The following is an 18,408-nucleotide window of genomic DNA, read 5'->3' on the forward strand; positions in this document are numbered from 1 at the left end:
CTGTGGGAATGCAAAACCCCGTCAAAGGTGGGGAGGGGGAAGTGGGAGCAATGGAGGGAGGCTGGGGCAAGGCTGGGACGGCTGCGGGTGCTGGGACGGTCATGGCAAGGAGCCGCGGCACGTGGCTGGGAAAAGGGACAGAAAGAGCCGGCGCCTGCCTGGTAGGGCCAGGCCGAGCCAGGCTGTGGTAAGTGCCTGAGTGAGCTCCAGCTGCACAGCCAAGGTCAGGAGGAGCGCAGGGGAAGGTGAGGCCACTGTGGTTCCGTGTGAGCAGCCACTGAGGCGGCCCTGGCACAGCCCAGACAGCAGAACCCGTGAGCAGAGAGCAGGGAAGGGGCAGGAGGAGGCAGCCGTGCAGGACGGAGCCTGCCAGGGTAGCTTGGCCTGGGAACAGGTTTTGTGCCAGCTCAGCCCCGGGGTACCGAGCCTTGGAGCAGGGCCAGGGCAGAGCCATGGTGCTGCTGCCTCTCCCTGAGGGAGAATTAAGCATCTGGCCTATGCTGCTGCCAACCTTGTGCCCACGGGGGGCTCAGCCTCTTCTGGTCGGTGCCCTGTTGCCTCTGGTCCCTACTGATGACGGCTCTGCCACCTGAGGTGCCTCCTCCCTGTGCCGAGAGCAGTTCTTGCCCAGCAGCTCTGCACACCATGTGAGGAGCTTGTGCACAGGCAGCAGAAGGAGGGTCTCGGGTGGGCTGCGGAGGTGGAGCTTGGGGAGGGGCTGAGGCCGCCCTGCTCAGAGAACAAAGCCTGGCGGCAGCAGGCTCAAAGCTCCCACCATGTCCCAAGCCGGGTGTCACCACCACCCCCCTTCAAGCCAGCTGAGCCGCCTGTGGGGTGCCTGTCGCAGCCCCGACCCCCGCACTGGCCCCAGCAGCTGTTCCACAGCTGCTCCCAAACTCCTGCAGCCTCTGAGGGCGGCTCAGGCTCTGGCCTTGCTTGGAAACGCTGGTGCAGGGAGGGGGCGCGGGGGCAGCAGGCAGCACAGGCAGGGCCACCGCGCCCCCACCCGTGTCCTGCTGAGCTCGGGGGCTTGTCCGAGTGCTTTGAAGGGCTTGGTTCAGGAAGAGCCACACAGGCATCAACCCCAACCTGGGAAGATCAGGCCCTGTGTGCTCCCCGTGGCTGCTCCAGCAGCATGATACCTTAAGCATGGTGCGGGATGTGGGCAGTGCAGGGGGTCAGAGAGGCAGGGGGAGGACACGGCAATGCTACCAGGAGAAAAAACCTCCTGGAAAAGGTGCAGTAGTGCAGAGTCTGGCAGGGGCCCGAGGGGGCAGGGGGGTTGGGGGCAAGAAGGATGGAGGGGCAGGGAGACAGCAAAGGGGGCCTCACAAAGGCTTTGCCCACCTACACCTTGCACAGCAGCGAGGACCCGACTGGGTGTGTGAGGCAGAGCCCACAGTGCCAGTGCCCTGTTCTTGGAGAGGAAACGTCAGGGCAAAGGGTCTGGAGGCAGAGGGGAGCTGAGGGCACAGGGCTCCCGGCGTGCCGTGTCCCCAGCGTGGAGGAAACGTGGAGCAGGGATGGGGGTCTGGGTGCAGAGCAGCACCCGGCACGGGCCCGGAGGGTGCCGGTCCCCGGGGCTGAGAGGAGCCCGGGGTGCCGGTTCCCAGGAGGGAGCTGAGCTGGGGCGCAGGTTTCCGGGGCGCGGGGCCCCTGGGGCGGGGGACGCCCGGGCTGCGGGGTTGCGGGGGCAGAGCAGAGCCCCGGCTGCGCGTCCCCGGGGCGCGGGATGCCGGGGGCGCGCCCTGTGCGCGGGGGCAGCCCGGGGCGGGGGCGATGCTGCCGCATCCCAGGGGTCCCGGCGCGGTGCCCCGGGGGCGCGGCGGGGGCGGGGGCCGGGCTGCGGGGGGGCGGAGGGGAGGAGGAGGGAGAGCCCCGCCGTTCGCGGCGCTAGGACCGGGCGCGGCGGCGGGCGGAGCCTCCCTGCCGCTCGCCCCTCCGCCCGGCCGCTGCGGCAGTGTCTCGGAGGCGGGCAGGCGGCCGGTCCCTCCGGTCCCCCCGGCAGCATCCCGGCCCCGCCATGGCTGGCGTCGGCTTCGCGGCGCATCGCCTGGAGCTGCTCGCCTCCTACCAGGACGTGATCGGCGAGGACAGCCCCACCGACTGGTGAGCGCGCCCGCCGCCGCCGCCGCCGCCGCCCCTTTGTCCCCGCCGCCGCCGCCGCCCTTTGTGCACGGAGCCGCCCGGTAACACCGGCCGCGCCCCGCGCTGCGTCCCCCGGGCCCGCGGTGCCGGCGGCCCGGCACACAAAGGCGGGCGGGGCGGCGGGGAGGGGGGTTTCGGGGGGTGTGGTATGCGCGCCCGGCCCCGCCGCCCCCGGTACCCGCACCTGCCCGCCGCCGCCGCCGCACCGGGCCGGGCGCGGTCCCCGCTTTGTCTGCGCCGGGCCGGCACGTGCGAGCGCCGGGACCCGCCACTCCCCGCCTTCCCCCCCTCCGGGAGCCCTCGGTACGGACCGGCCCCCGGCCGGGCAGCGAGCGTGGGGAGCACGGCGGGGAGGGCCCGGGGTCCGCCCCCCCCCCCCCAGGTGCCGGGCCCGGCCACCGGTCCCTCGCCATTGTCTGGAGCCGGAGCCGCGGGCAGGGGCTCCCGGGAGAGGGGGCGGGTACGGGAGGCCCCGCCGGTACCCCGGCAGCGGGCGGCCCCTCTGCCCGGCGGAGCGAGGCCTGCGGCCGCGGGGGTCCGGGCGTCCCCGAGCTGCCCGGGTGCCCCATCCCCGGCGCATCGGGCCGTTCCCGCTGGGGCTGCTGCGGGGCCGGGCTGCGAGTGGCCTTCGCCGGCGGGCCCCCCCCACCGCCCTGCCCGGCCCGCACCTCCACAGCGGGGCACCCCGGATCCGGGCTTCTCGGAGAGCATTTCCCCAGCGCCACCCCGCTGCCCCACGATCCCCTGCCTGCCCCCCGGAGTGCCTCTGCCGTGCGTGGGGGGATGCTGCCGGCGCCCGGAGGCGCAGCTCGCTGGGCAGAGCCTGCGGTGCTGGGCAGCGTTGGGTGCTGGGTGCCTGCTGTGCGTGCTGCTCTCTGGCAGGGCTGCCTGCACAGCCGGAGTGCACCCGCCGCCAGTCTGGGGGTACCCTCTGCCCATCCGGGGGTACCCTGTGCCCTTCTGGGGGTACCCACCCCCCCGGCTGGGGTCCATGGCGCTCTCCACACGGGTACCTGCTGTAGGGCCGGGGCTGTGGTGGGCCTGGGCAGGTCTCACTCCCTGCCAGCCCGAGGGGCCCGTGGGCCAGCGCGGTGCCAGTTTGCTGGCCAGCAGGCAGCTGTCAGCCCTGGGTACATCTCACTTCCCGGCATCCGCTGCAGGGAGCCTTCCTTGCCAAAGCTGCTGAGAGCAGCAGAAACGGTTCCCGGGAAGGTGAGCGCCTGGGCCCGGGCTCCCCCAGCTCCAGCATGAAGCCCTGGCCGAGCAGCGAGCCCCCCGCCGTCCCCATCTGCGGGGCTGAGCACGCCCCGTTGTCCCCAGCCTCTCTGCCCCGTGGTCACCACGGTGCCAGCAGAAGCATCTCCACTGCAGGGCCCAGTGCCTGGGTGAGGGGTGACACTGGTGGCTGGGCTGTGTCGGGCTGGGTGGTGGGCACCATTCCTGAGCAGCAGCCTATCCTGGCTGAGCCAGGCGCTGTGAGGACACCACATTGGAGCCCATTCCTGGGCTGGTGCCGGGGGATGCTGCAAGGATCTTGCCCAGCTGAGATCCCTGTGTTTATTCTGGGATTTCCCTTGCTTCAGCCTGGTCCTGAAGGGTCCGAGCATCCCCTCCCCCTGCCCGGCCCCGCGAAGGCTGCTGGGGCCCATTACTCGATCAGAAAGGAATTTGGTGCTGCTTTCTGAGCACAGCCGACTCCCTGGAGCTCCCAGCCACATTGGAAACACATGTGCCCGGCTGGGGCAGGCAGGCTGGGGCGATGCTCCCCCTCCCCAGCCATAGCATGGGGGGGCAGGTAGCTGCGGGTGCCCCAGGTGCTGGCACCCATGGGTGCTGCTCTGCCTTCACTGGTGAGCAATGGGGCCGTGTAGGGGCAGCAGGGCCACTGTCCCCTCAGCAGGGTGATGGGGGATCCTTGCTGCAGCCTCCTGGCAATGGGGAGCCATCCTCCCGTGGGTGACCCACATTGCCTAGAGCCCAGGGAGTGGGAAGGGGCCACATGGGCTGAGTGGAGGGATCAATGCCTGTGGAAGGGTGTAAGCGATGCATGCTGCTGCCTGCACCCGCTGTAGCACAGCTGCCAGGGCTTGTGATGCTGTTGGGCTGCAGGTCCCTGAGGGCACCCTTGAGGATGCTGCTGGCCCCAGCACAGCCCTTCTGGCCCCCCGGACTGGAAACCTGATCCTCCATCCTGATGTGGGGTCAGGTCGCGTCGCTGGGCCACGGCGTTTCCGCCGCAAGCCCCGGCTGCCCTGGGAGCACGCTGAGTGCAGGCAGCAGCACCCAGCAGTGGGCAGCGGGTCCCCCCAGCACCCGCAGAGCTCCCCAAGCACCGAAGCCGTGGCTCTGCCACAGTGGCTCTGCCCTACATATTCCCCCTGCAGCCACCCTGCGAAACCCCAACCCCCGCCCGCAGCTCTGGTGTCCCCCTAAACTGCTGCCGCCCCCCTCCCCATTCCCGGGGATTGACGGTGTGTCGCACGGGTCGGGGCCGCGCTCACAGCCCTTCCCCACCCGACACGGGCCTCGCACCGCGGCTGGCGCTTTGCAGCTGCTTTGCCAGCTCCGGGGCGGCCGATTAGCCGGATCGGGATGTGCGGATTAAAGTCAATCTTGTTGGTGCAATTATCTGCGGCTCGCTGCCGGGGACTCGGGCGCGGTGGGTGCCCCCCCTCCGTGTTAGGTACCCGTCTAGCCTTCCTCTTGTTTTCCTTCAGCTCCCGGGGTCCAGCCAAGGCCCCGTTTTGGGAGTGTCTCTGCCCGCAGGGTCCCCCGGCAGGTGCTCATCCCCAGGCCGCGGCTGGGAGCCGTGTGCCGTGTGGGTGCCGCCGGCCGAATGCCGATCAGCAGAGCTGCCTGCCCGCTCCGGTGCAGGGACGGGGAAGGGGGGGGTCGAGCATGGGCTGCCCCGGTTTTCCGGGTGCAGCACGTGATGGTGGCGGGCAGGTTTGGGTGCCTGCCAGAGCCCGGCAGGTCCCCACTGCCTCCCCTGCCTGCCTCCCCCACTCCCCTCCACTAATCACCTCGTCATCCGGGCGAGCTGCATCCCAGCTGGGATGGGGGGAGTTGCTGTGGCGACGGAGGATGCTGGTTGCCTAGCAACATCCGTCCCCTCGCCCACCCGTCCTGGACCGATTTGGTATTCATCCTTCCCCCCCATAGCGAGCTGCAGGCCCCTGGGGAGGTGCAGGCTGGCGGGGGGCCCCGCACAGCCCCACGGGTGCCGGCTGGGGCATGATGGAAGCCAGAGGGGGTTTCCCATCCGCTGGGAACAGTTTCCAAGGAACAGTCTCCATGACAGCCCAATCACACCCCGGTGGCACATTGATTTACTGCTGCTGGTGCTCCGGCGTCCTCCCCCGGCCTGGTGCCTGCCGGCCTGGCGGCTCACGCAGTCGGGCACGTGAGCAGCCCCGAGTTCCCTGCCGGGGCGTGGGGCTGTCCCCAAAGCTGGTCAGTAGCTGCCAGGGTTGCGGGGGGGACAGGGACGGGCATGCGAGGAGCTGCAAGGGCACAATGGCTTGTGGCACAGTGGCCGGCTCATTCCTGTGCCCAAGTGACCCTTCTGTCCCTGACCGTAGGACCTTGCCCCACGGCTGCCAGGCAGCAGGGTCAGGGAATAGGCCCTGCCCCAAGTCCTGCCTGCCCTGCCTGGTAGTCCGGCCCTTTGCAGTGGCAATGGACAAGGGGTCGGGGTGGCTGTGTGGCACCTTGGGTCCCCTCAGACCTGCCCTGCCCTCAGTGTCAGCCGGATAGGGAGGTGCCCCACGCTTCCTCCAGCCAGGGTTCACCCACGCTGTCTCCCCAGGGCCCTCTACACTTATGAGGATGGCTCCAATGACCTGAAGCTGGCAGCGTCGGGAGGTAAGGCCCTCTGTCCCCACAGCCGGTTCGGCTCTGCCGGCTTTTTTCCCCACACCGTCCTGGTGCCGGCACCCACCTGTCCGTGCCGGTGCCGGCTGGACGTGGGCTGATGGTGCCATGCCAGGCGGAGGTTTGCTGGAGCTCTCGGGCCACTTTGAGATCCAGAAGGTGATGTACGGCTTCTGCAGCGTCAAGGAACCCCAGGCCGTGCTCCCCAAATATGTCCTCGTCAACTGGGTGAGTGGGGAGTGCTGGGGTGAGCTGTGGGCCGTGCTCACTGGGGCCGCAGCATGGGCAGAGGAGTGGCTGGGTGCCAGGGAGGAGCCGTGGTGCTGTCGGGGCTGTGGGTGCCCCACGGTCTCGCTGCCCTGAGGTGGTCAACGGGGTGGGGGTCACCCTGCCGTCCCTCCCCGGCTCAGCCCCTCCCCGGCTGCCACAGGTGGGCGAGGATGTGCCGGATGCCCGCAAATGCGCCTGCGCCAGCCACGTGGCCAAGATCGCCGAGTTCTTCCAGGTGGGTGCCGCTGGGGAGGGGGACGATGGCGCCGGGGCACCTGCCCCAGTCCCTGATGGCCGCTTGCTCCCCCTGCCCAGGGGGTGGATGTCATCGTCAACGCCAGCAGCGTGGAGGACATCGACCCAGGGGCCATCGGGCAGCGGTTGTCCAACGGGCTGGCCCGTGTCTCCAGCCCGGTGCTGCACCGCCTGCGGCTGCGGGAGGACGAGAACACTGAGCCTGTGGTAATGTCCCCGTGGCGGCGACGGCGGTGGGCGCGGGGGGTGTCCCTCCCTGCCCGGGCTCCGCCGCAGCCCCTCACCCCCTGTGCCGCTTGCTGTTATTGCCCTTTGCTGATCCCAGCCCCTCTGCCCCCCACCCCACCTCTCCTCCGTCCCAGGGCACCACTTACCAGAAAACCGACGCCACGGTGGAGATGAAGCGGCTCAACCGGGAGCAGTTCTGGGAACAGGCCAAGGTGGGGTGCAGGGAGCGGGCAGCCAGTAGCCCCTGGGGAGCAGGGCGAGCTGCTGGTGGGCAGCCCCATCCTTCTCCCTCCCCCCTACCAGAAAGAGGAGGAACTGCGTAAGGAAGAGGAGCGGAAAAAGGCCCTGGACGCGCGGCTGCGGTTCGAGCAGGAGAGGATGGAGCAGGAGCGGCTGGAGCAGGAGGAGCGGGAGCGGCGCTACCGGGAGCGCGAGGAGCAGATCGAGGAGCACAGGCACGGCAGGGCTGGGGAAACTGTGAGGAGCAGATCGAGGAGCACAGGCACGGCAGGGCTGGGGAAACTGTGAGGAGCAGATCGAGGAGCACAGGCACGGCAGGGCTGGGGGAACAGTGTGAGGAGCAGATCGAGGAGCACAGGCACGGCAGGGCTGGGGGAACAGTGTGAGGAGCAGAGAGAGGAGCAGCACAGGCATGGCAGGGCTGGGGGAACAGTGTGAGGAGCAGAGAGAGGAGCACAGGCACGGCAGGGCTGGGGGAACAGTGTGAGGAGCAGAGAGAGGAGCACAGGCACGGCAGGGCTGGGGGAACAGTGTGAGGAGCAGAGAGAGGAGCACAGGCACGGCAGGGCTGGGGGAACAGTGTGAGGAGCAGAGAGAGGAGCACAGGCACGGCAGGGCTGGGGGAACAGTGTGAGGAGCAGAGAGAGGAGCACAGGCACGGCAGGGCTGGGGGAACAGTGTGAGGAGCAGAGAGAGGAGCACAGGCACGGCAGGGCTGGGGGAACAGTGTGAGGAGCAGAGAGAGGAGCACAGGCACGGCAGGGCTGGGGGAACAGTGTGAGGAGCAGAGAGAGGAGCACAGGCATGGCAGGGCTGGGAGGAACAGTCTGAGGATGGGTGTGAGGAGCAGAGAGAGGAGCACAGGCATGGCAGGGCTGGGGAAACTGTGAGGAGCAGAGAGAGGAGCACAGGCACGGCAGGGCTGGGGGAACAGTGTGAGGAGCAGATCGAGGAGCACAGGCACGGCAGGGCTGGGGAAACTGTGAGGAGCAGATCGAGGAGCACAGGCACGGCAGGGCTGGGGGAACAGTGTGAGGAGCAGATCGAGGAGCACAGGCACGGCAGGGCTGGGGAAACTGTGAGGAGCAGATCGAGGAGCACAGGCACGGCAGGGCTGGGGGAACAGTGTGAGGAGCAGAGAGAGGAGCACAGGCATGGCAGGGCTGGGGGAAACAGTGTGAGGAGCAGATTGAGGATGGGATGGGGTTGGGGCAGGAACTGTCAGGAGCCCGTGCCATCCCCTGTGCTGTGCCCTGGCCGCAGGAGGAAGCAGCAGAGCATGGAGGCGGAGGAGGCCCGGCAGCGCCTGAAGGAGCAGTCCATCTTCGTAAGTGCTGTGCCGGGCACAGGGCCGGGGTTGGAGCCAGAGCTGCTGCCTGGCATCACCCCTGGGAAGGGGCTTTTCCCAGGCTGGTGCCGGGGGGTGACGCCGTGTCTCTTCCCAGGGGGAGCAGCAAGAGGAGGACGACAGGCAGCAGCTCAGGAAATCCGAGTCGGAGGTGGAGGTGAGTGTGGCGGCCGTGCCTGGTGGATGTGGTGCCCACAGCTGGACGGGGACACAGCTGGTGTGGGTGAGAGATGGTGCTGCAGCCCCGTGCCACTGCAGTGGTGGGTCTCAGCCTGCCCCGTCCCCACAGGAGGCTGCTGCCATCATTGCTCAGCGGCCCGACAACCCCCGGGACTTCTTCAAGCAGCAGGAGCGGGTGGCATCGGGCAGCAGCGACGCCATCTCGCCGGGCAGCCACAGGACAGGTGAGGGGCTGGGCGAGAGCTGGGGGCACTGGGGGTGGGCACAGAGAGGCCGGGGGGAGCTGCAGGTTGTGGAGCAGGTGAGTGTGGTGCCGCCGGGGCTCCTGGCAGGTGGTAGTGGGATCTGGGACTGTAACGTGGGATGGGAATGTCCCTTCTGCCACCGCTGGCACCGCAGTTGTGGGTACCAGGAGCCCAGGGATGGCAGGGGTTTGTCCTGCTCTGCCATGCCACCATCACCGCCACTACCACTGCATCTCACTTGGCCCCTGCAGCTGGGGCAGCTTGGAGGGGCTGGATGCTGGGGTGTAAAGGGGGCGCTCATCGTGCTACTGTCTGGGTGTCATCTGCTCAGCTGCCATGGCATTGGGCTGCCAGCCGGGCTGGCAGCATGGTCAGCGTGACAGGACCAGGCAGGGGAAGGAAACTCACCCCACGGGGGCAGCTGAAAAGGACAGGAGTGAGTGGGGCAGGTGTGGGGCACCCAGCGTGCTTCCAGATGGCAGGGAGTGCCCCATGGGAAGACTGGGGTGCTCCATGACCTGAAGTCCAGCCCTGGGACGCTCCCTGCAGTTCTAGGGCAAGGGCTGGCTGGCTGGATGGGGACCTCTGGCCGTGGGGCTGTGCTGGGGAGCTGTGCCGTGGGGCTGTGCTGGGCCAGGGGCACTGTGATGTGTGTTCTTGCTGTGGGGTGATGCCATGGGTCATGCCATGGGCTGTGCCATGCGGCTGCGCTGTGGGGCTGTGCCTCGAGGCGATGCTGTGGGGCTGTGGCGTGGGGTGTGCTGTGGGCTCTGTGTTGTGGCTGTGCCGTGAGACCGTGCTGTGGGTTGTGCTGTGGGTTGTGCCGTGGGGCCATACTGTGCCTGAGCAGACACTTGGCTCCATAGACGTGTTCTGGGGCCTCTCTTCCTTCAGGCCACGCAGCACTGCCTCCTGTATTTCTGTCCTGCTATTTCTCCATGCTCTTGTCCCATCATCCTACCGTCCTTCCATCCCATTATCCTCCCGTCCTTCCGTCCCATTATCCTCCTGTCCTTCCATCCTGTCCCAGTGCCCTGGCCCCGCCACGGCTGCGCTGAGCAGGGACTGACCCATCTCTGCTCTCTGTCTCTCTCTGTCTGTTTGTCTGTCTTTCTCTTGGCAGGTCGTCTGCACTGTCCTTTCATAAAGACAGCTGACAGTGGGCCACCTTCTTCCTCCTCCTCCTCCTCCTCCCCCCCGCGGACCCCTTTCCCCTATATCACCTGCCACCGCACCCCAAATCTCTCCTCTTTCTTCCCATGTAGGTAGCTGGGAGCCCCTGGGTGTGCAGCTCAGAGGCACAGTCCACTCCAGTCCCATGGCACAGCGGACCAGCAGCAGAGGCAGCCCCCCTCCCCTGGGCAGCCCGAGGGGGCCAGGCACGGGCTGGGAATGCAGGCAGGGGCTGTACCTGCACCTACAGCACTCTGCACACCCCAGTTCTGCACCCCTGGGCTGGGGGAATGTGGCAGGCTGTGCCCCTCGTATGGGGAGGTGGCACTGGGCACGCTGTGGCCCTGGGACAGACAGGGGCAGGGCAGAGCGGCGCCCAGAGAGACGATGCTCTGTCAGAGCAGGAGCAGACTGTGCCCGTGGGGCTACAGGGCAGGCTCTGCTCATGGGGCACAGGTGACAGGGCAGGCTGTGCCCATGGGTCTGGCTGTTCCCTGGCCTATGCAGGATTGTGCTCATGGGGCAGCACGGGATGGAAAAGGCTGTGCCCAGGATTGTGTGGGGCTGTGCAGAAAGGGCCAGATGGTGCCTGTGGCCATGTGGGGCCGTGCCTCCGTGGCGCAGCGGTAGCAGGGCACAGAGTGGTGCCTGCAGAGACGAGGCTGTGCCAGAACCCAGCTGGGCCACATGTTGCCACACACGGCAGGTACGGGGCTGCCTGTCCCCGTCCCTGGCAGCTGGGGGGGCCGTGTCTGCGTGGGGCCGGCGGGCATGCCCGCAGGAGGGGCACAGCGGCTGCGGCACCTCTGGGTGCGGCAGGGACAGCGTGGCGGCAGGCAGATGGTGACACGTGCCTGACAGCGATGGTTGGTGTGGGGCAGGAGCAGGGGCAATGCTGGGGTGCTGGTTCCCCCCTCCTGGTACGTTGGCAGCCCCCCGCCACGCCACCCCGTCTCCTTGTCTGCAGGCAGCCAGTCGGACGCGTACCGCAAGGCCTCGGCCGCGGGCTGCAGCCCCTGCGAGCCCAGCGCGCCCGCCACGCCGCTGGCTCAGCCGGCCCCCCGCGCCTCACCCGACGAGACGCCGGCACAGCCCAAAGGTGGGCACGGGGCTGGCGCTGCACCCCCCAGCCTGCACTGCCCCGAGAGCCTGCACTGCCTGGGCACGTCCCTGCTGCTCCCCACAGCGCAGCCCTTGCTGCAGCCCTGCCACCCTCCCCCGCATTGCTTGCTGCATCCCTGCTGCCCTGGCTGCGCCCCTCGCTGCACCCCTGGCTGCATCCCTTGCTGCATCCCCGCCGTCTCTGCTGCTCTGCGCCGGTCCATCCCCGCCGTCTCTGTTGCATCCCCCCCTCCCCCCGGTGCAGTCCCGCCGTCACATCCTCGCTGTCTGCAGTGCATTTTGTACCATGTGCCTCTCTGCTGTCTCTGCTGCACCCCCATTCATCTCTCCCATCTCCAGCACATCCCGCGCTCCCCACTTGCCTCCCCGTCCTGCAGCATTGCCCCAGGGCAGCCCCCTGTCTCTGCTGCAGCTGCCACCGTGACGCTGCTCTACCTGTGCCACCCCCCCGGGCCTCCTTGCCAAGCACTGCTGCATCCTCCCTGTGCCACTTCACCCCCAGCACAGCCCCCATGTCTCTCCTGCAGCCCCACTGTCCCCTTGGCATCCTCAGGTGCATCCCAGCTTTCTTTTACTCCACCCACCACAGCAGAGCCCAGCCACCTCCCACCTTGCCCTCCCACTCTCCACTCCCCTTGGTTCCCCAGTCCCCTCCCTGCCCAGCCCCTCCTCGCAGCCCCTCCCTGCTGCATCCAGCTCACAGGACCCCCCCACCAGCTGCAGCCCTGTCCATAATGTCCCTGCTGCATCCAGCTCACAGGACCCCCCACCAGCTGCAGCCCTGTCCATAATGTCCCTTAGCCTCAGACAAGGCAAGGGGTCTGTCCCCACTGACTGCTGTTCCCCCCCTTGCAGACTCCCCCAGCCCCAGCACCCAGGAGGTCGAACCAGCCACTCCCGAGCAGCACTGGCCCTTCCCGGGGCCTGAGGACAAGGCCACCGAGCCCCCCGGGGATGAGCCCAGCCCCAGGCCCGTGTGGACGGCGGAGGGTGATGCCCTGGGGGACCTGGTGACCCTGGAGCCCACCGAGCCCTCCCCACCGCCTGCAGCCACCGAGCCTCAGCCTGGGGGATGTCCCAACCCCGAAAGCCTCATCGACCTGTGGCAGAGCGATGGGGTGACCCCGCCGGCTGCCTGGCCCCTGCCTGCAGCCCCCGTTCCCGAGGGCCCCCCAGCCACGCTGCCTGACGAGGGGGCCCTGTTGAGCCTGGATGAGCTGCCCGAGCCCCCCGCCACCTTCTGCGACGTGGAGCAGGAGGAAGAGGAGGAGGCAGCCGGAGGGGGGGACTCCCAAACCCGGGGGCTCGGCTGCCAGCACACCCCCCAGGAGGACACCCCCGGCCGAGAGACACCCCCCATCACCAATGGCGAGATGGCCCCCAAGGACGGGACGCCGGGTCGTGGGGAGCAGGTGAGCATCGCCGCAGGGTGCGGGGGGCTGTCAGGGTGGTTGAGGGGGATGTCTGACCACGTGCCCCCTGCCTCCCCCAGGCCAGCGAGGGCTACTTCAGCCAGTCCCAGGAGGAGGAGGTGCCCCCACCTGAGGAGCCATCTGCCAAAGCCCCACAGCCCATCTTCTACAACAAGCCCCCAGGTGAGTGTGGACAGTTTTGAGGAAGGAGGAGGGTCTGTGGGGCACCCCACACTGCTCTGACCCCCCATCCTCCCACCAGAGATCGACATCACGTGCTGGGACGCAGACCCCCTGCCCGAGGAGGAGGAGAGCTTCGGGGGGGGAGTGTGAGGCGGCGCCCGGCGCAGGCAGCTTGCCCCGGCCGGCGCGGGGCGGGAGGGGGCTGCAGCTGGGGGCCGGGCCCCCCCCCACCCCGCCGGGGCCCCGCAGGATGAGGCCTCTGGGTGGGGGCTGCCCCGCTGCCCCCCACGCCCCGGGGCACCTTTTACAGCCCCCTCCCCCCCCCCCCTTTTTTTAAGTTGTCGGTAGGAGCCGTGACAGCCCCCCCCAGCCTTTCCTTAGCAGTTCCCCCCCTGCTGCCCCCAGTGCCCCTCGGAGGGGTGGGGGGGGGAGTACAGACGCTCGCATCCCCTGCCTGGCTGTGGGACAGGGTCCTCATTCTCTTTGTGCCCCCCCTGCCCCGGGAGCCCCCCAGTACTTTGCACGAGTTCAAAAAGCAAAAAAAAAAGGAATAATAATAATAATAATAATAAATGAATATGGCAATAAAGTGACCCGACCGAGGCGAGGCTGTGGCTGGCGGCCCCCCCACCCCCAAACCCCAGCAGGGAGCTGGTGTGGGGCTTTTACCCCCCCCTTCCTCGCCGGGAGTCCCCTCCCCGCCCCGTGCCCCGCTTGGCCCCCGCTTGGCCCCTCTCCCCCTCCCTACGGTAACTGTTTTTGGAAAGCACAAGTTCTGTACGGCGGTGTGCTCATGTCTGTTAATAAATAAAGCGACTCCCACGGGGGCTGCAGCCTGCTAGGGGTGGGGGGGAGGTGCAGGGAGAGCTTGGGAGGGGAGGGGGCTGCCACCGCCCCGGAGGGAGCCCGGGGATGCCAGCCCGGCAGGAGGCGAAGCCGAGCCACAAACTTTTATTCTCAAACTGTAACAAACAAAAAAGTTAAGAAACAGAGCAGAGTCCGGGTCCCCAGCGCCCCCGGCCATGGGGGGGGCCGGCGGGGGCCTGACGGGGAACCAGCCCCTTCCGCGCCGGCGGCCGTGGCCCACAGCAGAGCGGGCGTCCCCGAGGTGACGCGGGCAACCACAACCACCCCCTTTCCCCCCGTCCCCGCTCCGGTGCCGGACGGGCACCCACGGTGAGGTGGCCGCCGTTAGACAGCGGTAGTCCTGCCGAAGAGGGGCATGGAGACCGGGAGGTGCCAGGGGCCAGTTTCGTAGGTGTCCCTGCTGCTGAGCTCCGAGTCCGTCCAGCTGGGAAACATGCGGGGGGAGCATTCTGCCTGCAGGTAGAGGTCCGGGCAGGCCGGGCCGGGGCTGGCCGAGCGGGGCAGGTGCAGCGCCGAGCCGTACCCGGCGTCCAGGAAAAGGGGTTTGTAGCTGGGGGGCTGCTCCTGCTTCTCCAGCCGCTCGTGGCTCAGGAAAGGGGCATTGATTTTGCGGTACAGCCCCCGCGTGTCCATCAGCACCTCGCTGTACGGCGGGGGGGGCTCCGCCATCAGCAGCGCTTCCTCGTAGCACGGTGGCTTCGACAGGTCCGACTCTGCAAGGCCAAGCCCCCCCCCGCGGCCCCCCGCTGCCGTCAGCGCCGCGCCCCGGCTTCCGTGCCGTGGCCCCCCCTCCGAACCACGGGGGAGGCGGGCGCACTCCGGGGACGCCGAGGGCCCCTCCCTGCTCCTTACCGTGCCGGCAGCTCCAGGGCCGGGGGGGCGGGATGTGGTGGGGGTGATGGTGGTGGGGCTCGAGGCGGAGGCGGTGGGGGATGGCGATGCCGGGGGGGCTGCCCCCGTAACCCTCGTAGTGCAGCGGCTCCAGCTCCAGCGCGCGCAGGCTCTGCTCCCGCAGCCGCTCCTCCTGCTGCCGCTTCACCCGCCGCCGCAGGTAGCTGCAGAAGCAGCACAGCAGCACGATGAGCCCCCAGATGAGCCAGAAGCCCGCGAAGCAGGTGAGGAAGGTGTAGGTGCCCTGGGACATCACCATCTTGGCTGCTGGCCCCAGCGGGGAGGCTCGCGCCTCTCTCCCTGCACTTGGGACGGGGGACGGGATGCTCAGGGCGGCGGCAGGGCCAGGGCGGGACCCGATGCTGTCGGGGGCATCTCTCCGGGCCGTGCCCGGTAGTGTCTCCTCCGGCCCGTGGGCACCCGCCGTCAGGGGTCCGTCCTCGCCATGGAGCCGGGGGGGGGGAGCTGGAGCGGGCCGGTCAGGCCTGGGTGCGCTGGGTGGGCGGCGGGGCGGGGGGGCCGGCGGGGCGGGCGGTGGGGGGCCGGGGCCGGCGGGGTCCGGCTGCCCATCGCTGGGAGGGGGCCGCCAGGGAGGGGGCCCTGCAACGAGACAGACGCGAGCGTGAGCGTGGCGGGAACGCGGCCGCCCCGTTCCCATGGCGACTCGCTCCACATGCGCAGCGGCGCCTGGAGCCGGCAGGGAGCCCCACGCGCGCCCCCGCCGCCGTCGCCCCCACGGCTGCAAATCTGCACACCTCCCACCCCCCCACTTCCCCTCGGCACCCCAGCACGGCGCTGCCGAGCACCCCGGGCCAGGACACGGATGTCATGGCCCCGCAGCGTTGACGCCATTGAGATCGTGGAGCGTCCGTTGGCATCCCCCGCTCCTGGCCGCTCAGCGCACCCCAAATGGGCTGCAGAGCCCCGGCAGCTCGGTCCTCTGACGCGGCCCCGCTGTGGGGTGCCCCGAGGAGATGGAGGGGCAGGTCAGCACGGAGCCGCTGTCTGCCTGCGGCACGTGGCGTGCCCCGGAGCACATGCGCCACGGCCATTGCTGGCCCCGCGGCCAGCGGGGACACTCTGGGAGGTGGCAGCAGCCTGACACGGCAGCTCGGCGGGGATGGCGACGGGAACCGTCTCCACTGCCAGGTCCCTGCCCTTGGGCAGGGTGACAGCTCGGTCCCGTCCAGCCGGCAGCGTGTGCTGGGGTGGCCACGCACACCAGCGAGTGGGGAGCAGCACCCATGGGTGTTCGCAGGCAGGCACGTAAGCACCCAGCAGGATTATTATTATCGTGGTGTGGGAGAAAAACGGGCTCTCTGGCAGGGAGGAGGGAGAGTGCCGGAGCGGCAGCAGCCGAGGGCAGAGCGACCGTGGAGGCACCACTGCTCCCACGTGCCTCCGCTCAGTGAAGGGGTGCCTGGTCACCCCGTGGGGCAGGGTCACGCTGATGGCAAGGGCACCTTGGCAAGGCCACCAGGCCAGGGCCATGGGTGCCACGGGGGATGGAGCCCAGGTGGAAGAAAAGAGGGATGGGGAGGGAGGGGTGTGCTCAGGCCAGTGGCAGGGGCTGCCCCGTCGTTCATACAGAAGTAGGGCAGTGGCAGCGCCCGCGTGGGGGGGGTCTCGGGAGAGGGGGACGCGACCCTTTCTGGGCTGTCCCAATCCACCACAGCTGCCCGGCAAAAGCCAGCTCGGAGCGAGCAGGGCTCACCGGCCCTGGTTGCAACAGGCTCCCTTCCTGCAGCCTGGGTATCCCCGGGCGGGGGGACGGGAGAGCCGTGCGGGAAGGGCCGTGGGTCGATCTGCGGGGTAACGGCCCCGGGGTTCGAGACCAAGGAACCGGAGCAGCGCGGGCTGGCGGCCGCTGGGGACCGGCTGGGGCGTGCGAGGCGAGCGGGGATGCCGCGGCCGGGGAGGTGAGGACTGGGGGAGGCGCGGGGCCGGGCTGGGGAACACCCACACCCGGTTAGGAGCAGCCACCGAATCGGGGCTCGGCGGTACCCCGAGGCCGCCCCGCTGACCCCGGCGGCGGCCTGGGCCCCGCTTGCCCGCGTCGCATCCGCGCTCGGTGCCTCCGGCAGGAAGGGGACATTCCGGCGGGGACCTCCCCACTCCCGGTGCCGGGCGCGGCAGCTCCCCCCTTCCTCCTCTTCCACCTCCTCCTCCTCCTCTTCCACCGCCCCTACCCTCGGTGCGCGCGCCCGCCGCGGACAGACCGGAGGCGCGCGCCCCGGTACGCGCCGCCGCCCCGTCCCCCAGTCACCGGCAGCGGCGGCCCCGCGCGCCCCCGCCCCGGCCCCGCCGCCCTCGCGCAACAGGCGGAGGCGCCGCGCCCGCTCCCTCCGCGGCTCCCGTTACCGGCGGCGCACGTGGCTCAGGCGGCGGGCGGCGGCTCCATGGGGCGGCGGCGGGAGCGAGGGGGGCGGGGAGGGCGGCCCGGTGCGCGCCCGGTGCGCGGCGCCGCCGCCGCCTCCCGGCGCTGCCTTTGTCTCCGGTGAGCGCTCCCGCGCCGCCGCCGCGCGCCGCCCCGCCCGGGCTCCCGCCCCGCCGCTCCGCCCCGCCCCCGGCGCGGGGAGGGACCTGGGGGCCGGCGGGGCCCCCGCACCCCACAGAAGGGGCTACGGGCGCGGGGTGTGTGTGGGGGAACGGGCACTGCCGCGGGAATCGCCCCCATCCCCCCCCGGCCCAGGAAGAACGGCCGCGGGATGCCGGTGGCGTGAGGGTCGTGGCGTCCGCGGGGGCGGCCGCGGGAACCCCGCGGGGTGGGGGCCGGGGATCCCCGGGTGACGGCCGTGCCATGCCCCGTGGGGTGGTGCCGCGGGCCGCCTCGTCCGCCGGCCACGCGCTTGCCCTGGGGGTGGCCGTGGGTGCCGGTCCCCGCCGGGGCTGGCCGCCGGCGCAGAGCCGGTGCCGGGGGGCAGCGCAGCCGCCGACGGGACTGTGGCAGCCCCCGCCACAGCCCGCCCGAGTGCCGAACGCGGCGAGGGGCAGAGCGGGCACTGGGTGAAAGCCCTGGGGCACCCCGCTCCCTGGGGAGCCGCTCTTGCCCTGGAGCACACCCCTCGCCCGGCTTGCCCAAGCATTTACCCCCTGAGCTACGGCCCCCCCCCCCGCCATTTGCCGGGGGGGACACGTCACCAGCCGCTCTCTGCTGCGCCCGAGGCTGGCGGTCACGGCCCCCACTGGAGACCCCCCTCCTCCCCCGGGCTCCTTGTGACTGTGCCCACCCGGGTGCGGAGCACCCCCTCTCCCTCTGCAGCATCCCCGTGCCGCGGGGCTGTGCCAGGAGCCGCAGGACGGCGGTTGCAGGGCCGAGCTGAGCCAGCCCCGGGGCCCCGGTGCCCGAGGGCGGGTGGCTGACCCGGTGTGGGCGCCCGGCGGGGAAGCCCGAGGACGTGACCCGCTGCCGCTTCCTCCCCGTGGGCAGAGCGAGGGGCACCCGCATCCACAGCGCATTGTTCTGCCGAGGCCTGGCCGGAAGGACTTCCTCCATCCCGGCCGGGGGCTGAGCGGGGGAAGCCGGGCAGCGCCAGCCCGCTCCCGCCGCGGCTGGGCTCCGGCAGCCGGCCAAGCCCCGACGCCTCGCTCGGAGCGGGGCCGTGGTGGCCGCGTCTCCCCCGGCCCCCCTCGGCTCCAGCCCTGACTCACCTTGCTGGAACTCAGCTGCTGCGATCGGACCTCAGAGCGTGGCCGCGGCAGCCCGGCAGCGCCGGCGCGACGGCTGTGCCCGAGCAGCACCCAGGGCGGGCAGGGGGCTGCGGCCGTGCGGGGGGGCTCGGGGGCTCCCTCGGGGCACGGGTGCCGCAGAGGCGGGGGGCACGGCGGAGCCCGCGGGCATCGTCAGGCCAGGGCGAGGGCGAGCGGGGGGAGCCGGGCCTCCGGCCCCGCCAGCGCCGGGGGCCGGGAGCTGCCTTCCCCTTCCCCACGGCGGCGGGGGGAGGCAGGCGGGGGAGCGCTCCCCGAGCCACAT

General features: G+C 70.3%; 2 protein-coding genes across 4 annotated transcripts; one reads left to right on the plus strand and one right to left on the minus strand.

The window, feature by feature from the left end:
- Nucleotides 1-1,952: 1,952 nt before the first annotated feature.
- On the plus strand, nt 1,953-13,484 carry DBN1 (drebrin 1). Of its 3 annotated transcripts, XM_062002801.1 has the most exons (15): nt 1,953-2,109; nt 5,957-6,012; nt 6,137-6,249; nt 6,452-6,526; nt 6,607-6,753; nt 6,909-6,986; nt 7,078-7,229; nt 8,278-8,341; nt 8,460-8,519; nt 8,652-8,766; nt 9,911-10,048; nt 10,928-11,059; nt 11,938-12,494; nt 12,575-12,677; nt 12,757-13,484. In XM_062002801.1, the coding sequence occupies exons 1-15, from the start codon at nt 2,024-2,026 to the stop codon at nt 12,825-12,827; spliced, it is 1,947 nt and encodes a 648-aa protein (XP_061858785.1). In that variant the 5' UTR covers nt 1,953-2,023; the 3' UTR covers nt 12,828-13,484. The 3 variants fall into 3 exon arrangements, with proteins under 3 accessions (XP_061858785.1, XP_061858786.1, XP_061858787.1); XM_062002802.1 differs by lacking the exon at nt 9,911-10,048; XM_062002803.1 differs by lacking the exons at nt 9,911-10,048; nt 10,928-11,059.
- A 300-nt stretch (nt 13,485-13,784) lies between these two features.
- Nucleotides 13,785-14,954, minus strand: PRR7 (proline rich 7, synaptic). The gene is made up of 2 exons (XM_062002804.1): nt 14,397-14,954; nt 13,785-14,257 (listed from the first exon to the last, which is right to left on the minus strand). Exons 1-2 carry the CDS (start codon nt 14,692-14,694, stop codon nt 13,869-13,871), a joined length of 687 nt encoding a protein of 228 aa, XP_061858788.1. The 5' UTR covers nt 14,695-14,954; the 3' UTR covers nt 13,785-13,868.
- Nucleotides 14,955-18,408: the final 3,454 nt, after the last annotated feature.

The sequence above is a fragment of the Colius striatus genome, chromosome 9 (genome assembly GCF_028858725.1).
Source record: "Colius striatus isolate bColStr4 chromosome 9, bColStr4.1.hap1, whole genome shotgun sequence".
NCBI lineage: Eukaryota > Metazoa > Chordata > Aves > Coliiformes > Coliidae > Colius > Colius striatus.